The 24,617-nt window shown below is 38.7% G+C and overlaps 1 protein-coding gene across 1 annotated transcript in view; it reads right to left on the bottom strand.

Annotated features, from left to right (window-relative positions):
* TBC1D12 (TBC1 domain family member 12) overlaps positions 1–24,617 on the bottom strand; it is a 98,290-nt gene that overhangs the window by 51,286 nt on the left and 22,387 nt on the right. The window contains exon 2 of the mRNA XM_075533734.1: positions 16,950–17,073. Coding sequence (XP_075389849.1) covers positions 16,950–17,073 — 124 coding nt within the window. The remainder of the gene's footprint in view (positions 1–16,949; positions 17,074–24,617) is intronic.

Raw genomic sequence — 24,617 nt, 5'->3', positions numbered from 1 at the left:
TGAACATTGAGAAAACATCCCAGCTCAGTCCAGATCAAGTCCATAAGTCTGATATTAGCCCATATGTCCGAAACCAATCTATAAAGTCCTCTTCAGATTCACGAAACACATGCATGGACGCCTAATGTAAAAGATCACAGGCCAGTGGGTAGAAAGTCTTTGGATCCAGTGTCATTGAAAATATCTCAGCGCTGGCAGGGATCTCTGCATCAGAGTGGGTCCATGCGTCTTGTCAGCTGCTGTGTCTCCCAGGGTGTGAGCAGAGTCTCCCACCTCCAAGGAGGAAGTACCAGATTTCCCATAATTCTCAGGAGAAGGTCATGCCCACACAGAAGCATCACAGGCTAAGATCTGATTGACAGGCTAGACTCCATCTCCACATTCTCAATCCTCAAATTGACAATTATATATCTACCACAGGACTCAATTTTTTTTCTCTCAATGTTTTTTGAGCTTGAGGGAGATAAAGAAATCTAAGAAGGCAAGATCAGAGCAATCTGGTGGATGGGAAAGATTTCCAATGAAATTCTCATAGGACAATTTTGCTACCCTCGAAGAATGAGCACATACATTTCTGTGATGGAAAACAACTCCTAACGCATCTTTCCTGGTATTTTTCTCACCAATAACAGTTTTCAATTATCTTAATTAAAACTTCTTCCTAAAAACCTCTGTGATTCCCCTGTGTTTGTTGACAAAATCTATCAAGATTACAACTCTGGCATGCAAAGAAACAGTAGCCTTAAGCTTCTGAGCTGACCTTTCTCCCTAAAATAAATAGCTGGTCCAGCAGGCCTCCGAGAAACTACTCTTCTGGTTGGACCTTTGGGAAGGCACTCTAATGAAATTAAGTCTATTTCTGAGAGACTCTGGCTGCAGCACTGCACTGATCACAGAAACACATTTAACACATTTTGTTTAAAGTAAACTCATGTATGTAGGTACTGGAATACTAAAAGCAATACTTTCTATGTGCCCTCATATATGAAAATTAAATCAAAATGATTCAAGTGATCAATGTAAAAAGTAAACTATAAAAATCTGAAAACAAAACACAGGAGTAATGCTTTAGAACTAATCTTTGAAAATGGATTCATCGATACGCTCAACATAAAAGTTAAATAGACTAACTTCAAGAGATAAAATCAGTGAACAAAGTGTATGTTTGAATGAAAAAAATCAATAATATTGCTAAACTTAGTAAAACTAATTCCAAAAAGAGAAAAGGCACAAACTAGCAACAACAAAATAAGAGGTCATCACTCCATGTATATATAGAGTAAGAGACTCATGTATAATTTTATTTTAATAAGATTAATAGAGGTAAAATATAAAAATATCTTTAAAAGTTACAAGTTACCAAATTTGACTTAAGAAATAGAAAAATTGAACAGCCATGTATCAATTCAAGATAATTAGTTATAATTAAATGTTTCCCCTATAGCAATAAAAAAACAATCTGTTGTTTGGAAATCACACAATCACAGACTACTAAATAAAAATTAATGTCCTTATCAGCAGACTCACTCATTTCTATTTCAGTTTCTAAGTTTCTCTAGAGTTCTTTTTCACATATAAACTAGATGTCTAAACTAAGTACCTTCTTTAAAATATTTTGGACAGAACTCTAGTAAAAGACGGCACATGGGGTAAACTAGCTATACCGCCCTCTACAACAAAGACAGAGAGAAAACAGATACTGCAGAATGAAAAACAAGTAAACTAAACATCAACAGAAAGTATGAGGGAGGAACCCACTCAGAGAGATCCAGCGGAGTGGCCAATTTTCAACTCTTAGGGAAAAGACAAGGCTTTCTACTCTTGTCAAGAGTTAGCAGTCTCAAAAACCCACAGAGGCAGTTCTACTCTGTCCTACAGGGTCACCAGAAGTTGGAATCGACTTTATGGCAGTGAGTTTGAGGGTTTTTTGAGCATTGGCATTCCAGAACAGGAAGGAACCAAGAACCCACAGAGAAAATTTTCCATGAACTACTAGAACAGTTCTCAACCTGTGGGTTGTGACTCCTTTGGGGGTCAAACAACCCTTTCACAGGGTCACCCAATTCATAACAGTAGCAAAATTACAGTTATGAACTAGCAACAACATAATTTTATGGTTGGAAGGCCAAACAATAAAACTGATTATGAAAATTTATGAAAAAAGCAAGCAGAAACTTCAATAGGATAACATGTACTACTAACTGTATAACATGTCTGAAGAGAATGTAGTTTGAGGCAGTAAGAAGGTATCAGTTTGAAAAGAGCCATGAATCCTGCGAAAATCGAAGCTAATAGTTTTTAAAAAATGATGGTAAAGCTTGGGTAGAAGAATGGTAAAATCATGGTGGTGCTGTGTATGAAGCATAGGGCTGCTAACCACAAGATCAGAAGTTCCAAACCACCTGGCACTATGCAGAAAAATCATGAGGCGATTTGCTCCTATTCAAGATTTATAGTCTTGGAGAAAGTAAGCAATAGTTCTACTCTATTACAGAGTTAGTAGAACTGACTTGATGGTTATGCATTTGGTTTTATGAAATGTTTTATGGGGGCAATTCCCACCCAAAAGTAATTTTTAATGGATGGTTTATTTTAAGAAGGGATAAGCTGATGTTGAAGCCTGCAACAGCAGATCACATCAATTAGCAGAGAAAAAAAATTAATCTTTTCAGTGCCCTAATTGAAAGGTTGAAAGGGATCACTGATTAAGAGCAGAAAGAGCCAACATCAGGTATCTAAAAGGGTTCAGCTTATACAATTCTGACTGAAAAGTTAAAGTTGAACAAAATTTCCAATCAGTGGTGCCCAAATGGCTCTGCCAAGATCAGCTACAAACAAGAGCAAACCGTTCTATGGAAATTTTCAACAAATGAGATCAAGGTCCTGAGACATTTCTTATAAGTACTTATAAGTACTATACAGGAGATGTAACCTAGTTTTACCAGTTTAATCAGTACAACCAGTATAATTTCAATGACAAAGCATAACCAAAGCAATGGTTGTCAAGAGGTGGAAGTGGATCAGTCAACAATAAAGGCCACGGCAATAGTTTTCTGGGATGTTGTGTTAGTCTGGGTAGATGAGAGAAACAAATCCAGGGAGACTCACATGTGTATAAGAAAGAGGTTTATATATAAGAGCAATTGAAAATTGAGAAAATGTCCCAGCCCAGTCCAGATCAAGTCCAAAAGTCTGATATTAGCCCATATGTCTGATACCAATCTGTAAAGTCCTCTTCAGACTCATGAGATATATGCAATGATGCCGAATGCAGGAGGATCACAGGTCAGTGGGCTCGAAGTCTTGTGGATACAGTGGTGTTGTAAGCATCACAGTGCTGGCAGGAGTCTCTATGTGGCTTCTCCAAATCCTGAGTTCTGGTTACATCAGGGTAGGTCCATGTGGCTTCTCCAGCTACCAAGGCATAGCATCATGTGTCTTGTCAGGAGAGAGTCTCCAAGGAAGTGAGTCAAAAGAGAGTGTGTCTTCCACTTCCAAGGAGGAAATACAGGAGTTGCCCGAATTCTCAGGAGAAGGCCTTGGCCACACAGAGGCTTCACTGGCTATGACCCAACTGACAGACTAGACTCCACCCCTTCACTCTGCTGTCCCAAATGGACACCAGATTATGTAATTACCACAGATATTCAAGGCTTTTTTCTCCCTATAATAGTTTTACACAATCCAATACACTCACTCTCATACAATCCTGCTGTTCAGTCCCATCAAGTGAGTTATATAGTCAGTGCTACCCACTCCTCATTCCTCCCAATTCTCCGCCCTTCTCCTACCCTCAGGGAACCCTCACTCCTGTTACTGTTTCTGACGGGGTTATAGACCCTGGCTTTCATGTACCAAATGATCTTAAATATACAAATGTGCCTACGCAAATCTAACATGATTAATGAGGCAAAATGGATAAAAAAATAATACTAAGGGGAGAAAATATTAAAGAACTAGAGGATATTTGGTTCATCAGAGACATACTATACCCTGGCATTTTCTTTCCTTCCCTATGGCCCTTCTAAGAGGGGGTTGTCCAATTATTTTACAGGTGGGTTTGGGATCTCTACTATATCCACACCCTTTTACTCTTTTTTTAAAAATATTGTATTGGGGGCTCATACAGCTCTTATCACAATCCATACATACATCCGTTGTGCCAATCACATTTGTACATGTTGCCTTCATCATTTTCAAAACATTTTCTTTCTATTTGAGCCCTTATTATCAGCTCATTTCCCCCTCCTCCACCTTCCCTCATGAAATCTTGATAATTTAGAAATTATTATTTTTCATGTCTTACACCAACCACTGTCTCCCTTCACCCATTTTTCTGTTGTCCATCTACCTGGGAAGGGGTTATATGAAGATCATTGTGATCCATTTTCCCTTTCTCCCCCCACCTTCCCTTACTCTCCTGGGTATTGCTACTTTCATTATTGGTCCTGAGGGGTTTATCTGTCCTGGATTCCCTGTGTTTCAAGTTCTTATCTATACCAGTGTCCATGCTCTGATCTAGCCAGATTTGTAAGGTAGAATTGTGGTCATGAGTAAGGGGGTGGGCAGGGAGGAAGCATTAAAGAACTAGAGGAAACTTTTATGTTTCACCAGGGTGTTATACTACACCCTGACTGGCTCATCTCTTCCTGTGACTCTTCTGTAAGGAGAATCCAATTTTCGACAGAAGGGCTCTGGTCTCCACCCCCCACTCCCCCTCATTCACAATGATATGATATTTTGTTCTGGGTCTTTCATGCCTGATACCTGATCCCATCAACACCTCATGATCACACAGGCTGGTGTGCTACTTCCATGTGGGCTTTGTTGCTTCTCAGCTAGATGGCCTCTTGTTTACCTTCAAGCCTTTAAGACTCCAGGTGCTATATCTTTTGATAGCCGGGCACCATCAGCTTTCTTCACCACATTTGCTTATGCACCCATTTGTCTTCAGCGATCCTATCATGGAGGTGTGCAGTCAATGATATGATTTTTTGTTCTTTGATGCCTGGTAACTGATCCCTTTGGGACCACTCGATCACACAGGCTGGTGTGTTCTTCCATGTGGACTTTGTTGCTTCTGAGCTAGATGGCCGCTTGTTTATCTTCAAGCCTTTAAGACCCCAGTCACTATCTCTTTTGATAGCCGGGCACCATCAGCTTTCTTCACCACATTTGGTTATTCACCCGCTTTGTCTTCACTTTGTGTCAGGGAGGTGAGTATCATCCAATGCGCCATCACCGAAACAACCCGTTCTTGTACTGTTCACTCCTTTCCATATTCAAGTAAGAGTTGATTTTTCCCTGGTCATTTATCAAATTTCCCACAGACAGGCAGTCTCCAGATTACAAAATCGCTATATAAGTAGAATTTGTATGGGGTTCAAATAGACACAGTCCCTATCGAGTAACAATCAGTAAAATGTTTATTAGTATACACTATGGCAACTAAAAAGTCAGCATAAAAATGAAATTAAAATTTTCCAGGAAAATATTTTAAGTCCTCTCATGTTTGTATGTATATAAGTGTACTGTATACCTTTCTACATCAAACATTAATGATAAAAACATTAAACTCTTCTACAAACACAAAAACACCTTTAACATAATAGTAATATTGTTTTTATATGGGTTAATTAGCAGAACGCACTTGTTATTAAGAACCATGTTATATACCTCAAAAATTTTATATAAATAGATTTTAGAGGGACTTGTTCATAACTACATATTGTGTGTAAACTGGATGGATGCAACTAACACACACACCGATGAGAATGAAAGGAGGCGGAGTGTAGAACCAAAGCCCATCTGTAGACAATAAGACATCCCATCACAGAAGGGTCACAAGGAAGGGATAAGCCAGTCAGGGGGCAGGATAGCATCAATGAAAAGTACAACATTCCTCTAGCTCTTTAATGCGTCCTCCCCCCCCCTATCATGACCCCAGTTCTACCTTACAAATACAGCTAGATGAGAGCATGTACACGGGTACAAGTAAGAGATCTCAACTCACGGAATCCAGGGCAGATAAATCCCTCAGGAACAATAATGGGAGTAGTGATACCATGAAGGTAGGGGGATGGTAGGGGACAAAGGGGAAACCAATTACAATGAATGATGTATAATTACCCCACACACACACACTCTGGGTGACGAACAACTGAAACATGGTGGAAAGAAGACAGTGGATTGTGTAAGATATGAAAATAATTTTTAAAATAATTTATAATGGGTTCATGAAGGTGGGAAGGTGGGGGAGGAAGGGAATAAATGAGGAACTAATACCAAAGGCTCAAGTAGAAAGAACATATTTGTGGGGAAGAGGGGGGAATGAGGACCTGATGCCAGGGGCTTGGGTGGAGAGCAAATGTTTTGAGAATGATGAGGGCAATGAATGTACAAATGTGCTTTACGCAATTGATGTATGTATGGATTGTGATGGGGTGTGTATGAGTCCCTAATAAAAATTTTTTTTAAAAGGAGTTGATGCCAAGGGCTCAAATAGAAAGTAAATGTTTAGAAAATTATGATGACAACATATGTTCAAATATGCTTGATACAATTGATGTATGGAATGTTGTAAGAGCCCACAATAAAATGATTTTAAAAAAAGAAAGAAAATATTTTGAAAAGGATGATGGCAACATATGCACAAATGTTCTTGACACAATAGATGTGTGGATTGTTATATGAGCTGAGCTGTAAGAGCCCCTAATAAAATGATTTTTTAAAATTTGGCTGGATGCTTATAACCCAGAGCCTACTCATGTTAGAAAAAGAGAGAATATAAAAGCATGGTTTTCCAAAATACATACAGTAGTTTAATGGCAAAAAAGGAGAAAATAATTATCCAATTAGCAATTTATTTACAAGACCTATGATAAGAAAATGTAACAGTGTTAACTTTTATAAAAATATAAAATGCATACATATGCTCATGTAAGATACACTACCATAAAGTTGGAGTCTTTGAGTGGTCCAAATAGTTACCATACTTGGCTGCTAGCTAAAAGGTTGGTGGGTCAAGTCTATCCAGAGGTACTTCAAGAAAGAATTTATGGTACACTGTTGTATACAAAGAAGAGGTTTCAGAAAGTTTGTGGGGAAAATTCATTGAATCACTTTTCCACAAACTCTTTGAAATGCCCTCAAACACAGAGTTGTCATGAGTCAGAATCAACTCAACAACTAATTTTTCACAATAAAGTCAAGAATAAGTAGAGAAAAAAAATCTTTAATAGCAAGACCTCTGTTTGCCTCCAGAGGGCGAACTTGGTTTTCTTTAAAAAACAACAACTAGCTATTAGAGGGCGCTTTCTTACTTCATGAAACAAGAATAATCTAAAAATTAAAATGTCACTACATAGAGTGTCTGGTGGTACTGTGGGTTAAATATTAGGCTGCTAACCACAACGCCAGTAGTTCAAAACCACCAACAGCTGGGAGAAAGTTGAGGCTGTCTGCCAGTGTAAAACATCTGTGGTCCTGGAAATCTTATATGGGGTTGCTATGGGTCCTCATAGACTCAATGACAATGAGTATGTATATGTATGTGTGCGTCTAAGATCCCAAACTTTCTTGGTTAGTAGTGCCTTTCTTGTCTCAGCAGCTAAACCTAGGTTCTGTACTGAGGTCCTGAATAAATACCTATTGGGTCCACTTAATAAATGTTAGATTATACAAACAGTTTACTAAGAATTCATGTCCTTAAATACTTGTAACCATTAAAAATACACATTAATTGAAGGGAAAAGTTTAATTAGTTTACAAAAACACGACCAACTACTAATTTGGTATGTACATCTACTGGGCACTGTACAGACTGGATATCATCCCCCTTGTTTACTATTCCACACTGATTTCTGCAAAGTATCTGATTTCTCTTCATTCATCAATCTGTCATACTGTGGTGGCTTGCATGTTATTGTAATACTGAAAGCTACTGGTATTTCAAATATCACCAGGACATCTAAGATGAAAAGATTTCTGTGGAGCTTCCGGACTACCAATAGACTATGAAGAAGGAATAGGCTATCCACCACTTATGAGGGATTAACCACTGAAAATCTTATGGTGTTGGTATTAGAAACGATACTCAAGATTAGACGCTTGCAAGATCAATGACTTCATTGCAAATACCCTTTAAACACTATAACCAGTGACTATACACATGAACCATCCTAGATTAAAAACAGGAATCAAATCTACTACAACTATGGGAAGAGATGTTAGAAAATCTTGAAAAAAAATCAATCAAAACAAATTCAGTGGCCAACAATGTAACAGACCACCAACTTCTCATATAGAAGTTCAAGTTAAAGTTGAGGAAAATTGAAACAACCTTGAGTAGTTTTCCCACCTGGATTTAAAAGCATCTCAAGAATAACTTTGATACACTGAACACTAATGATAGCAGAACTGACGAGCTATGGGATGACATCAAGAACATCATACAGGAAAGCAAAAGATCATTAATGTGACAGGAAAGAAACTAAAGATCAAAGCGGATGACAATAGAGACTTTCAAACTTGCTCTTAATCGTAGAGTAGGTAAGGCAAATGGAAAAATGATAAGTCAACGGGCAGCTTGAGAAGATTAAGTAAAATATTATAATGAAATGTGAATAAACATACCTAGAATCAAAAAAAGAAAGAGAACACATTCAGATTATCTTACACTGAGAGAACTGAAAAATCCACGCCTTGAGTTGCAATAGTGAATGATTCTGTGGGCTAAATATTGCATGATTCATGAAACACGACAAGGAGACAAAATAAAGAGTCACGTACATCAAAAATAACTGGTCGACATTCAACGATTTCAGGTAGTAGATGCCCAAGAACCAATTGTACTGAAGAAGTACATTCAAGCAGTACTAAAAGTGTTAGCCAAAAACATGGCTCCAGGAATTAATGAAATACCAATTGAAATGTTTCAACAAGATGTTGAAGCACTGGGAACAATCACTTGTCTATGCCAGGAAATTTGAAAGGCAGTTGCTTAGATAATTAGCAGAGATCCATATTTGTGATAGTTTATTGTGCCAGCCTGGCTGATAAACACAAGTAGGATTAACTGAAGGGCAGAGGGATAAACGGCTCGCTGAGCCTTGCCTTGCTTGTTCTGTGCCTCAATTTAAAGGGGTACACTACCTGTGGGATGCCTAGCCTGTGGACTGTAAGTTGAGGTCCCTTTAAGCCCACACGATTGGAATGTTCATCTCTGGAGCTGGGGACCGACAGTTGATGACAGTTAGGGACCTGCCTTGCTGTTTGCTGCCTGGATATATATAGCCCAGCTCTCTCTATAGAAAGGCAACTGGTGGCCTCTGGCACCTGGTGGCTCTCAAGCCTTAAAGGACTGCTAGTGTCTCACTGCTTTATAATTTAACTTAATTTCTTGTATTATATATCTATCTTTATAAATATATTTATATATAATTACTAGCAATCTGGTCCTGTCTCTCTAGAGAACCCTGTCCAACACAATATTCATGTCCATTCCAAAGAAAGATTACCCCAAAGAATGCAGAAATTATCAAGCAAAACTACATGCATCCAAGTAAAATTGTGCTGAATATAATTTAAAAATTGTTTCAGCTATATACATCAACAGGAAGCTACCATAAAGTCAAATTTGATTCAGAAGAGGATGTGCACCAGGAATATATGTCATCGTAGATGCCAGATGGAACTTAACTAAAAGCAAAGAATACCAGAAAGATGTTTTCTTGTGTTTTACTGACTATACAAAGGCATTTAACTCTGTGGATCACAAAAAACTATGGATAACACTGTGATGAATGGGAATTACAAAATAACTACTCATTCAGAAGTTGTACAGAGATCAAGAGCCAGTCATTCAAACAGAAGAGGATACTGAGTGGTTTAAATCAGGAAAGTTGTATGTCAGGGTTATAGCCGTCCATCATACTTTATTCAATCTGTATGCTGAGCAAATGATCTGATAAACTGGATTTTATTAAGAAAACGCGGGATCGGAAATGGAAGGTTCACAGTATACAAATGACACAACCTTGCTTGCTCAAAGTGAGGACTTGAAGCATTTGCAGAAGATCAAAGACTGCAGCCTTCAGTGTGGACTGCAACTCAAAGTAAAGAAAACCCAATTCCTCACAACTAGACCAACAGACATCATGATAAACAAGACAAATGACTAAAGTTGTCAAGGGTTTCATTTTACTTGGATCCACAACCAACACTCGGAGAAGCAGCAGTCAAGAAATCAAATGTGTTGCCTTGGGCAAATCTGCTGGAAAGAATCTCTTTAAAGTGCTGAAGGGCAAAGACGTCACTGAGGACTACAGTGTGCCGGACCCAAGCCATGGCGCGTACTTTCCACTTCATCAGCATGTTAGAGCTGGACAATAAATAAGGAAGTTTGCAAAGAATTGATGCATCTGCATTACGGTTGGTAAAAATATTGAAAAGTCCCATGGACTGCCAGGATTAAAAACAAATCTGTCTTAGAAGCTAGGAAGTAAAGTTAGAATGCTTCATGGAAGTGAGTATGTTGAGACCTCATCTCACCTATGCTGGACATGTTACCAGCAGAGACCACACTTCCTGGAGGCGGCTATCACGCTCGTTACAGTAGTGGGCCACACACACAAAGATCCTTCATGAGACCGACATAGTGGCTGCCGCGCTGGGATAAAACATAACGACGTGAGAAGGGCACAGGGCTGGACAGTGCCTAATTCTGTGATATGAAGTCACTAAGAGTTGGAGCTGACTCGACACCACCAAACACCACCACTGATTGTTTTCACAGCAATGCAGAAAACCCAGACTGAGGCAGCAGGAAACGATGAATCACCATCTAACGTTGGAGCTGCAAGGTACTGGGAGTATTGGTGTATTTATATCAAAAATTTAAAATATGTGATGGCACCCCGAGAGAGCTCCGGTGGCACTGTGGGTTTGGAACGGGGCTGTCACTACAGGCTGGCGCCACTCTGGAAGAAAAGGATGAGCCTCTTTGTGATCATAAACACTCATCATCTCAGAAACTCTATCTAGGGTGGCTAGGGGTCAGAATCAAACTCGATTTTGTTTGGGGTTTTCTGGTACACCTGTGTGTTAAGGAGTCCTGTAGCACATTAGGTAAGCACTTAGCTCCTAACTAAAATCTCAGCAGTTGGAACCTACCTGCTGATTCCCAGGTGAAAGATGTGGCAGTCTGCTTTCATAAAAATCACAATCTTGGAAACCTCCCTAGGATCACTGTAAGTGGATACAAGTTGACAGCAACAGATTTGGGTTTTTTTTAAATGGTACCCCTGTGTATTAACTGCACACACTAACGTACCCATATAATTTTTAGTCTTTGCAGCTGTTAACTACTCATTATTTTAACAAATAAAAATTAATTTTTAAAGATGTAAACTATATTTCCCTGTATTACCTGGTAAACCAGGCTCTGTTGTTTTGGCTTTTTTTTTTTTTTTAGCAATGAAAAGTATAAGCCCAAAATAACAAGACTAAATCTTTTTTTTTAATTAAATCATTTTATTGAGGGCTCTTCCAGCTCTTATAACATTTCATACATCAATTCTATCAAGCATATTTGTACATATGTTGCCATCATCAAAAACATTTTCTACTTGAGCCCTTGGTATAAGCTCCTCTTTTTTCCCTCCCACCCTCATGAATCCTTGATCAATTATATATTATTATTTTGTATCTTATACTGTCTGTTGTCTCCCTTCACCACATTTCTGTTATTTGTCTCCTTCAGGGCAGTGGGTGGGGGACACTATATATCCAATATTGCGATCGGTTCCCCTTTTCTCACCCCAGTCCTCCTGCCCGGCCATCTTCCTACCCTCATGATATCGCTACTCACTACTGTCGCTGAGGAGTTTATCTGTCCTGGATTCCATGTGTCTATAGCTCCTATCTGTACCAACGTGTGCACTCCGGTCTAGCCAGATCTGTAAGGTAGAACCGGGTCACAGTAGTGCGGGGGAGGAAGCATTCAGCAAATAGAGTAAAGATGTGTGTTTCATCAGTAATATATTGCACCTTGGTTGAATCATCACTTCCTTGTAACCTTTCTGGGGAGGGAGGGGATACCCAATTGTCTACAGTTGGGCTTTGGTCTCCACTCCAAGCCCCCTAATTTGCATCAATATAGCTGTTTGTTTAGGATCTTTTGATACCTGATGCCTGATCCCATCGACACCTCATGATCACACAAGCTGGTATGCTTCTTCCATGTGAGCTTACTTGCTTCCCTGCTAGATGCCTGCTTGCTCAACTTCAAGCCTTTAAGACCCCAGACACTATATATTTTGATATCCGGGCACCATCTCCTCTCTTTACCACATTGGCTTATGCACTCATTTTGTCTTCAGCAATCGTGTCAGGAAGGTGAGTATCAAAGAGTGCCAGTTTATTAGAACAAAGTGTTCTTGAGTTAAGGGAGGCCTTGAGTAGAGGCTCAAAGTCCATCTGCTACCTTAACACTTGGCATATAAATATATGTACATTGGTCTTTATCCCTTTCATAATATATTTACATATAAACATGCCTATAGCTATACCTCTACAAATAGCTTGTGCCGCCTATTTCTTTTCACATTCCTCCTATCCCTTTCACATGCCTCCTATCTCAATATCATGCTCAACCTCCCATCAGGCATTATATGCCCTCCTTGCCATCAGTTTTAGATTTTTTGTTGCTTGAGTTTGTTGGCTCCACACTCCCCCTCCCCACCTCCTCCTCTCCCATGTCCCCCAGAACCACCGGCCCCATTGTTTTCTCCCTGGGATTGTTTGTCCTGTTTATCTTATACAGATAGACATAGAGCAAAAGAAAAACAGCAAGGAAAAAAACCCAAACAATAGATATTTCCAGGGCTGTCTGCTGACGCTAATGAGTGTTTCCGATCAAGTCTGAGGAGGTGCCAAGGCTTGTCCGAGTCAGAAGTTGATTTTTAGGATTCCTCGGGGACTTGGTTACTTTGACCCCTTGCTGCCCTGTTGTACTCCCTTTGCATTGCACCCCACTGTGCACGGAGCAGAGCAGGCACACTTTCCGCACAGTGGCTTCAGTACTGTACCCTCATAGCGCTAAGGGTCAGTGAGGAAATATTGTGTCTCATGATGGGGCCGGCCCTAATTAGTAAATTCTTTTTTAAAAAATCATTTTATTGGAGGTTCCTACAACTCTCATCACAATACATACATCCATCGTGTCCAGCACATTTGTACATTTTTTGCCATCCTCCTCAAAACATTTTCTTTTCTATTGGAGCCCTTGGTATTAGCTCCTCATTTCCCCCCTCCCTCCCCCACCCTCCCTTCCTCAGGAACCCTTGATAATTTATAAATTATTATTATTTTGTCATGTCTTACACTGACCAATGTCTCCCTTCAACCACTTTTCTGTTGTCCATCCCCCAGGGACAGGGTTATATGTAGATTCTTATGATTGGTTCCTCCTTGCTCCTCCACCTTACCCTTACCATCTTGGTATCGCTTCTCTCATTGTTGGTCCTGAGGGGTTTATCTGTCCTGGATTCCCTGTGTTTCCAGTTCTTATCTGTACCAGTGTACATCCTCTGGTCTAGTCCGGTTTGTAAGGTAGAATTGGAATCAAGACAATGGGGGTAGGAAGCATTAAAGAACTAGAGGAAAGTTGTATGTTTCATCGGTGCTACACTGCACCTTGACTGGCTCATCTCCTCCCTGCAACCCTCTGTAAGGGGATGTCCAGTTGTCTACAGATAAGTTTTGGGTCTCAACTCCACACTCCCCCTCATTCACAATGATATGATTTTTTGTTCTTTCATACCTGATATCTGATCCCATCGACACCTCATGATCACACAGGCTGGGTGCTTCTTCCATGTGGGCTTTATTGCTTCTCAGCTAGATGGCCGCTTGTTTACCTTCAAGCCTTTAAGAACCCAGATGGCACCATCAGCTTTCTTCACCACATTTGCTTATGCACCCACTTTGACTTCAGCGATCACATCGGGTGGGTGAGCATCATGGAATGCCAGTTTAATAGAACAAAGTGTTCTTGCATTGAGGGAGTACTTTAGTGGAGGCCCAATGTCCATCTGCTAGCTTAATACTAAACCTATAAATATATGCACATAGATCTATTTCCCCATCATCATACATAAATATATTTACATATGTACATGCCTGTATTTAGACCTCTATAAATGTCCTTTGCCTCCTAGTTTTTTCTTCTATTTCTTTCTGTCTTGTCCCACTATCAAGTTCAGCCTTCATTTGGGTTTCAGTAATTAGAAAGATTTGTCTAATGAATAAATAAAAGATTTTTCTCATTTGGATAATGACTATTGCCTTAACATAATATTTATAAATGTTGCATTAAATCTGGTCAACAATTGGGAAAAACTGAAATAGGACTCATTTATTATATGAGAATAAGCCCCCCAAAAGTATTACTACAAAGTCATGGAAAAAAATTTTTTTAATATCAAAATGTAAAGCCATAGTTTCACAATACAACCTCCATCTATCTAGGTCTATACACTTTTTTAGGTGGTACTTCTACCTCCTAACTTCTCCAAAAAAAAGTTGCAAAAAACAATGTTGCATTCTTTCACTTATACCACATCAAAATAGCAGCTTGGGCATCCTCAAAGAATTCAAATCAAATCCTTTAAAAAAGTTCGAGTTTGAGGAACAGAAAGAAATCTGTTTGGACAAGGTCAGACTGATGGTCAGGTTTCTCCAAGAAATTCTTGTAGGACAGCCCTCCTACCTTTGAAGAATGAGAGGGATAGATAGACTGTGGTCAATGGGGGGAGGGAGGGAATCAAGTCATCATTTGATTGCATCTCTCCTGGCCCTTGCCTCACCAATAGAGTTTTTAATTTTCTTAAAACTACTTCTTGATGAAGCATACAACATTCCTCTAGTTCTTTAATGCTGCCTCCCCTGACTATCATGACCCAGTTCTACCTTACAACTCCAGCTAGACCAGAGTACACACACGGGTACAGATAAGAGCGCTTGACACAGAATCCAGGACAAATAAACCCCTCAGGAGCAATAATGGGAGTAGCGATACCATGAGGGTAGCGGGGAAAGGTACGGGGAGAAAGGGGGAACTGACAGCACTGATCCACTTACAACCTCCCCCACCCTCCCCATCTAGGGTGACGGACAACAGAAATGTGGGGGAAGGGACACAGCGGACAGTGTAAGATATGAAAATAATAATTTGTAATTAATTATTTTTAATCAACTTATTGGGGGCTCATACAACTCTTATCACAATACATACATACATACGTTGTGTCAAGCACATACATTTGTTGTCCTCATCATTACCAGAACATTTGCTTTCTAATTGAGCCCTTGGTATCAGCTCCTCATTTTTTCCCCTAATAATTCATAATTTATCAAGGGTTCATGAGAGTGGGAAAGTGGGGGAGGGAGGGAAAATGAGGAGCTGATATCAAGGGCTCAAATAGAAAGAAAATGTTTTGAAAATGATGATGGCAACATATAGACAGCTGTGATTGATACAATTAATGTATGGATTGTTTTACGAGCTGTAACAGCACCCAATAAAGTTATTTATTAAAAATGTTTTTAGAAACTTCTTTTTAATAAGACATTGTGATTTCCTTGTCTTCTTCAAGAAAAGCTACCACGATTATACCCCTTTGAGATACTAAAAAAGTTGGCATCACCTTCTGAGCTGATCTTTCTGCCTTGAAAGATTTAGCAGATTCCCTGGAAGTCAATGTTTTGGCTGGACCTTCCTTTGTTGAAACTCACTCTTAATTCACTGCCATCGAGTTAATTCCAACTGAAAGCAATCCTACAGGACCTATCAGAACTGCCCCCTGTGGGTTTCTGAGGCTGTAACTCTTTACAGTAACAGAAAGTTTATCTTTCCCCAAGGAGCAGTTGGTGGTGTTGAAGGCACCCTAAAGGGTCTAAGACAAATGTATTCCTGAAAGAATTGTCTACAGCCAACCACTGATCATGGAGCTATGCATGCATAAACTAGAAACCCAGCAGCAATACTTTTTGACTTACCCCAGTATATTTCCTTCTGAACAACGCATAATCCCCCCACCCCACCACCGCCACCATCACCCAGGGGGATGAGCAATGGAAACATGGGTTAAGGGAAACCATGCTCGGTGTAAGATATGAAAGCAGTAATAATTTTTCATTTATCAAGGGGTCACAAGGGTGGGAGTGGTGGCTGAAGAGGAGAGCTGATACCAAGGGCTAAAACAGAAAGCAAATGTTTAGAAAATAATGATAGCAACATGTGTATAAATATGCTTGATACAATTTATGTATAGAATGTTCTAAGAGTTATAAGAACCCCCAATCAAGTGATTTAAATATATATATACTGTCTATTGATCCAGTCTCTCTACTTTCCAGGCTCAGTAATAATCTAGTACTGATAGCTTCACAATCAAGCTCACAAGTCAAATAAGATCTGAAATGCTTGAGAACACAGGAATACAGGTATTTACGCAACTATCAGAAAAAGGAATCCTTAATTATTAGAAATGGATAGTGTACCCCATCTTCTGACTTACAAAGACACTGGTTTATAATTTGCTCACTCTTTGCTATTTGCTATTTCGTGATGTCATACCTACCAAACACAACACTATCAAATCTGTGCAAACTGGCAAATGCTGCCATATTCAGTTGTGAGTCAAAGTACATGGTCAGAGTGATTAGCTAAGTGAAAAGGGGAAAAAAGTTAGTCCAAGAAATAATTGGGAAAGAAAATAACATTTTAGTACTTTAAAGAGTTTTAAAAATGTTAACGTGGCTATTACAAATATCTAATAAGTCTGAAGTTTTATATCTAGAAAAATAGTAATACTAGAAGGTGGTTAATTATCAAGAAAAGACGACTTGCAAAGCCACACCTAGTATGCGGCTATGTTAATGCTTACCTGTTGAATGATTTTGGAAGTTTTCTGAAGATTCTCTCTGGGAGGGACTTTACCAAATAATTTCCAACCAGGAGCACTATGGGCAACTGATTTGAGTTCCTTTGTCCTTTTTGGAAAAAGGTTTCTGAAACACAGAAAAATTATATGAATTGTGTTTTTTTGTAATCAGGGAGCTATTTAAAGTATGTTTATTCTCAAGATAAATCAAAAATATCTTTAAATAAAAGTATTTCTCCTATTGACTACTACTGAAACACACACATACAGCACTTGAAAATACCTGGCTTTCATAGAATTATTAGAAGAATCAACATAATACTGAAGAGAAAAGAAATCCATTGAGAGAGGATGACGATTGTAAATGAATGTAAATATTTCCTTTGACTCAGCCTACACAACACAAAAAAGCCAAGAAGTTTACAAGAAAAAATGTTAAAGAATGTATGTAAAATAGTGAAAAGATTAAGTAATAACAATATTCTAGCCAGTTATTTTAGTAATAATTACCTTACTAATAACTTGTTCCTATTTGTAATAAAAGTGTATTTACTGATCCTCCATCAATAGGATATGTGCACATGTAAACTTTTCCCTAGGATGGATTATGTACAGTAAAGCTCCTATATATAAGAGAAAATCTTTGTGTCCATGGTTTAAATAAAAATTCTTAAATCCATGCAAGATCATGTGATAAATTGAACTTCATCAAAATTTAAAACCTGTTAATTCAAAAGATACTATTTAAAAAATAAGAAAATAAGTTATTTGCACCATGAATATTTGACAACATAAAGAACTCTTACAATTAAATAAAAAAGACAACCTAGTTAAAAGATGGACAAGAGATGTGAACAGACATTTCCCCAAAATACCATATATACTCGAGTATAAGCCAACCCAAATATCAGCCGAGGCACCTAATTTTACCACAAAGACATTAAAATGTACTGAAAAACTCGGCTTATACACGAGTATATATGGTACCCACAGAAAGTTAACAAAACTAAACTGTCCAAATTCATTGCCATGAGTGAATGTCAAGTCACAGCCATTTTATACGGCAGGGTAAACTGTCCTGTGAGTTTCCAGACTAACTCTTCAAGGGAGTAGAAAGCCCCATCTTTCTACCTCAGAGAGGCCACAATGTGATTTTGAACTGCTGACCTTGCAGATTTCAGCCCAACATGTAATCTCTACACCATCAGGGTTCTCTGGAAAGCTAACAAGCAAATGAAAAATACTTTATATCATTAGTCAATAGAAAATGCATCGGCAAGGATATCAAGTGATTAGATCCTTCATATTCTTCAGTAGGAATGTAAAATGATGCAGCCAATTTGGTAAACGCTTTGGCAGTTTTTAAAATATTGACTACCACTATGGAATATGGAATGACCACCAGAAAAAGAAAAGAAAACAAAACAAAACCAACAGCTCACTGCCATGGAGGCAATTTCAATTCACAGCAAGCTTACAGAGCATGGCAGAGCTGCCCTATGGACATCGTAAGCTGTAAATCTATAAGGGAGCAGGCAGAACGCCTTTTCTTTCACCTGCTGAGCGACTGATGGGTTTGAACCACAGACCTTGTGGTTATCAGTCCAATGTATAACCTACTATGCCATCAAAGCTTCCAGAATTACCATACTACCCATCAATTCCACTCCTTGGTACCTACCAAAGAGAAAGGATAGCATATGCCACACAAAGACGTGCTTGGGAATGTTCACAGCAGCATTATTCATAACACCTAAAAAGTGGAAATAACCCAAATGTCTAATTGCTGAATTAATAAATAAAATATGAACAATCTATGCAATGTAAAGGTATTCGGTTATAAAAGAAAACTACTAATACATACTACAAAGCTGGTAAGCCTCAAATGCATAAAGCTAAATGAAAGAATCCAGATACCTCGGACCACAAATACATATAAATCCACTTCCGTGACCTGTTGTAGGTAAAGTGCTGTCAAACTGGCTCCGACTCCTACGGAGAGCAGAGTGAAATAATGGCCGGGCCTGTGTGCCATCTACAAAATTATTCTTATGTTTGAGTCCGTTGTTGCAGCCACTATGTCAATTCCTTTTGTTCCGGGCCTTCCTCTTTTCCACACTCCATTTACTTTACCAAACATAATGTCCTTCCTTCTCCAAAGAACGATCTCTCCTAACAACGTGTCCAAAATACCTGAGACTAAATCTTCACCATCTCAGCCTCCAAGGAATATTCTGGCCTTACTTCTTCTAAGACCGATCAGTCTGTCCTTTGAGCAGTCCTTGGTACTTTCAACATTCTTCTCCAGCCCCACAGTTCAAATGCATCGATTCTCCTTCAGGCTTCCCTATTCAACGTCCAACGTTCACATGCACGTGAAGCAAGTGAAAATCCCATGGCTTGGGTCAGGTATACCTTTGTCCTCAGAGTAACACCTTTGCTTTTCAATACTCTAAAGAGGTCTTGTGCAGCAGATTTATCTAATGCAACTCATCTTTGATCTCAACTGCTGCTTCCATGAGCATTTATTGCATATCGAAGCAAGACATAATCCTTGATCACTTCAACCTTTCCTCCATTTATCATGACTGTTACCTCAGAGAGATGGACTGACACTCTGGCTGTAACAATGGGCTCGGCACATGAGCAATTATGAGGATGGCACAGGACCAGGCAGTGTTTGGTTCTGTTTTGCATAAGATTGGAAACAGCTTGATAGCATCTAACAACGGCATGACATAAAACACAAAAGAGTCCATTTTCAATGGGTTAAGTAATATGTGAAAGGCAAATTTAAGTTTCAGGAAAAATAGAGATTTTTCTTTTAATAATCTCACAATGAAGCATATAAAAAGGCTTAAACACTAATTATTTTTAAAAACTTGATAAAATCACCACATAAAAATCAGCCTCTATTGAAAGGGGAACTTCAAAAGATTTTTCACAAAGGGGAGAAAATGTCAAATAAAGAGATATTTTCAGAGATGTTTAGCTTCACTGACACTAGGGAGCTCAGGTAGGACTGGTAAAGGCTGGCAAGTGGATGACTGTGAATTTCAGAGTGAGGAGCGCAGCTAGAAACATCACCGTCTCATTTGTCTCCAGCTCTTGAGGCTGAAGGGTACAGACCCCGTGGTTCTTGGAGAGCCTTCCATTTACTTCACTCACAATGGCCCTAAGGTTCACAATAGATGCTCCCCACAGAGTTTCCCTTAAGCTGTAATTTTCTTTTTTTTTTTTTAAGCTGTAATTTTCATAGAAGCAGAGCATAGGTCTTTTCTCCCCAGCAGTGGCTGTGGAGTTTGTACCACCAAATTTCTGGTTAGCAACTAAGCACTTAATTGTCTACATAACAATTACATTTCTAGTGACAGTTATAGATATGTATAGTAGAAGATATAGTCAAGAGCTTACATGGCAACATTGTTTGGAAGAGCAAAAAGCTTTTAAGAACCCCAAAATCCAGTCATGAAGAAAACTTAAACCATTGTATATTTTTAAATGTTAAGTATTCTGTAGTGAAAATAATTGCATCCTCAAGATTGCATCCTCAAGATGCATGGATATGTAAAACAATGCTAAGTTAAAAAAAAAAAAGCAAGATACAGAAAAGTACAGAGACCTTATATATTTTTATAAAACTCAAAAGTAAATAAACCACATAATATATTGTAGTAAAAACTATTACTATAAGAAGCAAGGGCACAAGAATCTACGTATAGCCTCCTCCCTGGGGAATGGACAGCAGAGAAGGCGGGAGGAGACATTGGACAGTGTAACATATGACAAAATAATAATAATTTATGAATGATGAAGGGTTCATGAGGTAGGGGGGAGTGGGGAGGGAGGGGGAAAATGAGCAGCAGATATTAAGGGCTCAAGTGGAAGGCAAATGTTTTGAGAATGATGATGGCAACAAATGTACATATGTTCTTGACACAATGGATGGATGTATGGATTGTGATAAGAATTGGACGAGCCCCCAATAAAATGATTATAAAGAAAAAAGAAGCAAGGGCATGTCAGATACTATATGAGTACAATTAGTACTATCAGCATACGATCACTTCTTGGGAATGAACAGTATAGTAAGGTTTTCACAAGTGTGTTATTTAACATACAACTTCTGAGATTTGGCATAAAGTTAATCAGTGACCTGTATAACTCATGTCTATTATTTTATTTTGTATACACAGAAAATATTTTCTTTTAATAAATTATATAAACCATGCTACTTGAAAGTTGTAATAAATTTTCATATTCTTAATCCATGGTTTGAGTTAGAAATATAGTCTCTCCTCACACTGTATTGAGCATTCACTATCTACTTGCACCACAGTAGATAAACAGTTTAGATGATTTAAATACTCTTCTTAGGGTCAGGTCACATCTATATGTAATCTTGGTTAAATCATCACACAGAGTAGTCAATGGGTCAGAAACCTCCACTGTCAATCAGCTCTTGGGAGTAAAAGTCTACAAAAGCTGTCTATCTATTTGGGGTTTTTTTTTCCCACCACATCCAGTCACCAACCAAAATAAAATACTAACTACAATGTTGTTCGTTTGACATCTAAAAACTTGTCTCTTCATAACAATGGATAAATGATGCTTATGAGAAATAATAACATTTCATTCTCTAGACTGGAATTGTAGAATTACATGTACAAGGAACTAAATCAGGGTAACCATAAAATTAGACGATTAATAAGACCAAGGAAGAGTGGAGACCTTTGAATTTTGGTGTTGTCATGGAAACAAACGAATCTGCCTTGGAAGAAATACAGTCAGAACGCTCCTCAGAAGTGAGGATGGTATCAAGGGTTCATGGGGGGTAAGGGGGGGGGATGAGGAGCTGATGCCAGGGCCTTAAGTGGAGAGCAAATGTTTTGAGAATGATGAGGGCAATGAATGTACAAATGTGCTTTACACAATTGATGTACGTATGGATTGTGATGAATTCTATGAGCCCCTAATAATAATAATAATAGTAATAAAATGATTTTTTTTTAAGTGAGGATGGTTAAGACTTTGTCTCACATACTTTGGATATGTTATCATGTGGCACTGACCAGTCCCTGGAAAAGGGCAGCATGCATGGTCAAGCAGAGCATTAGCAAAAGGAAGACTACCCTCAAAGAGACAGACTGATTCACAGCTGAAACAATGAGCTCAAACACAGCAACAATTATGAGGACGGCTCAGGACCAAGTGGTTACACACAGGATCACTATGATCTGAAACCAATTCAAGGGCACCTCACTACCAACCATAAAATAAATGAGCGTAAGTATTTTTTTTAAATAAATTCAGTGACTCATGGCATCAAATAGATGGGACCTGGCTGATAATGCAAACAGACCAGCAGCTGAAAAGACAGCGTGCAAATGTAATAACCACAGATCAGAAACTCCTCCATGTGAAGTTTTACAAGGAACCTTGGAAGTACTTATGTCTCTACAGTTTTATCCACGACTAGATATTGTATTCACTATGAAACACAATCTCTAATGAAAAAGTAGACACCAAATGTCTTGCCATTTTAAAGGCAATACAAGCTCATAAGTATTCAACTGTTAACAAAGATCATTCAAAAATGTTCTACATTAATTTCTCATGCCACTAAGAAATCTGAGTTGGGTCTTCAGGCTGTCCTACCATAAAATTATTTGTACCATCATGTGTACCAACAAAATGGTACACATCTACAATGAAAAAAATGTTTTTAACTATAACAAAATACATGATTGTTGAATAGATTCTACTGGTTACCCTAAAAACAACACCTTAAATTATTAAATCCTAAGAAAGGAACACAATAAATGGTACATAAATAGGTAACAAATGTGTAATACTCTCTTGTTCTTATGCCCCCACACCTTCTCTCCCAAATTCACTGTTACAGAAACTGATAATATTGAGGTCCCAATTCAATATGTGTGGGACTAGATTTCTCATCACCACTTTTTCAAACCAAAGACAGACAGACAGACACACACACACACACACACACACACACACAAACTCCATTTTTCCTACTCACCAGTAATTTCACATTTAAGGGCTTCTTAGTCAAACAAATTAATGTGCACAAACAAGCATGCACGCATAATAGAATTCTTTCTCCAAATTTCAGAGAGCTGACTGACTGGATGAGACAGCTCTGAAAGAAGAGATCACGCTGATTCTGCTCTTCGCATCTGTGAGGGGAAGTGGGAGAAACTCCTACTTTCTTTCCCTCCTCATTCTTCGGAGGGGTCTTGGTGGCCAACCTTCCTGTTGGATAGCAGAGAAGACATCGTCTTTACTGCCCTCTTATTCACGAGGACAAGTTTCTTTATAAATGCAGTGAAGTTTATAAATCCACTTGTCTTCCTCCACTATAGGGCAGGCCTGCTATGCTAGTGACTGACAGTAAATTTAATTCAGGTACAGTATTAGAAAGTCTATTGTAGCCATACACCTAAGCCAGGCCTTCTGATCCAAATTGTTGAGGTCCCATGTTATGTTTCCTGTCTTTTTTCTATTAATTCCAAGTTTATACAGGTTGACAAAAGAGTGTTATGTGATGGTTTTCCCCAAAATTACCAACAGCCAAGTTTTTATAAGTTGAGCAGTTCTTTAATGTTTTGAAAATTCTAGAAATATTAGAAGAACTGTGTATTTTCAAGTTTTTCTTCACTACATGAAAATTTTTGCCAGTACATATATCTGGAGTAGGGAATATTAATGACAATCTACTTTTTCCCTGGCAAATTCATCCTCTATCCCAATCAACCATGTATAAACTATGTTTGTATACACACCCATCTACATAAATACAGAGATGCAAATGAACCAGATTTCAATTCTCCACTAATTGTCTCTAGTCCTTACAATAAAAAGGAATTGAAAAAATCAGCTGTATTCCATGATGCTCACCTTTCTGACACTATCACTGAAGACAAAATGGAAGCATAAGCAAATGTGACAAAGAAAGCTGATGGTGCCTGGCTATCAAAGATATAGCATCTGGAGTCTTAAAGGCTTGAAGATAACAAGCAGCCATCTAGCTAAGAAGCAATAAAGCCCACATGGAAGAAGCACACCAGCCTGTGTGATCATGATTATGAGGTGTTGATGGGATCAGGTATCAGGCATCAAAGAACAAAAAATCATATCATTGTGAATGAGGAGGCGTGAGGAGTGGAGACCCAAAGCCCATCTGTAGGCAACTGGACATGCCTTACAAAAGGGTCTCAGGGAGGAGATGAGCCAGTCAGGGTGCAGTGTAGCAACAATGAAGCATACAACTTTCCTCAAGTTCTTAAATGCTTCCCCCTACCCCCACTATCATGATCCCAATTCTACCTTACAAATCAGGCTAGACCAGAGGAAGTACACTGGTACAGATAGGAACCAGAAACACAGGGAATCCAGGACAGATGAACCACTCAGGGCCAATAATGAGAGTAGTGATATTATGAAAGGAAGGGGAAGGGTGGAGAAGAAAGGGGGACCTAATTGCAAGAATTTACATATAACCCCCTACCTGGGGGGGGTGGGCAAAAGTGGGCAAAGGGAGACATTGGACAGTGTAAGACATGACAAAATAATAATAATATATTATCAAGGATTCATGAGGGAGGGGATGGCGGGGAGGGAGGAGAAAATGAGGAGCTGATACCAAGA

Source organism: Tenrec ecaudatus, chromosome 16, assembly GCF_050624435.1.
Source record: "Tenrec ecaudatus isolate mTenEca1 chromosome 16, mTenEca1.hap1, whole genome shotgun sequence".
In the NCBI taxonomy this organism is placed as follows: domain Eukaryota; kingdom Metazoa; phylum Chordata; class Mammalia; order Afrosoricida; family Tenrecidae; genus Tenrec; species Tenrec ecaudatus.
This window is presented reverse-complemented; position numbering and strand designations above follow the sequence as displayed.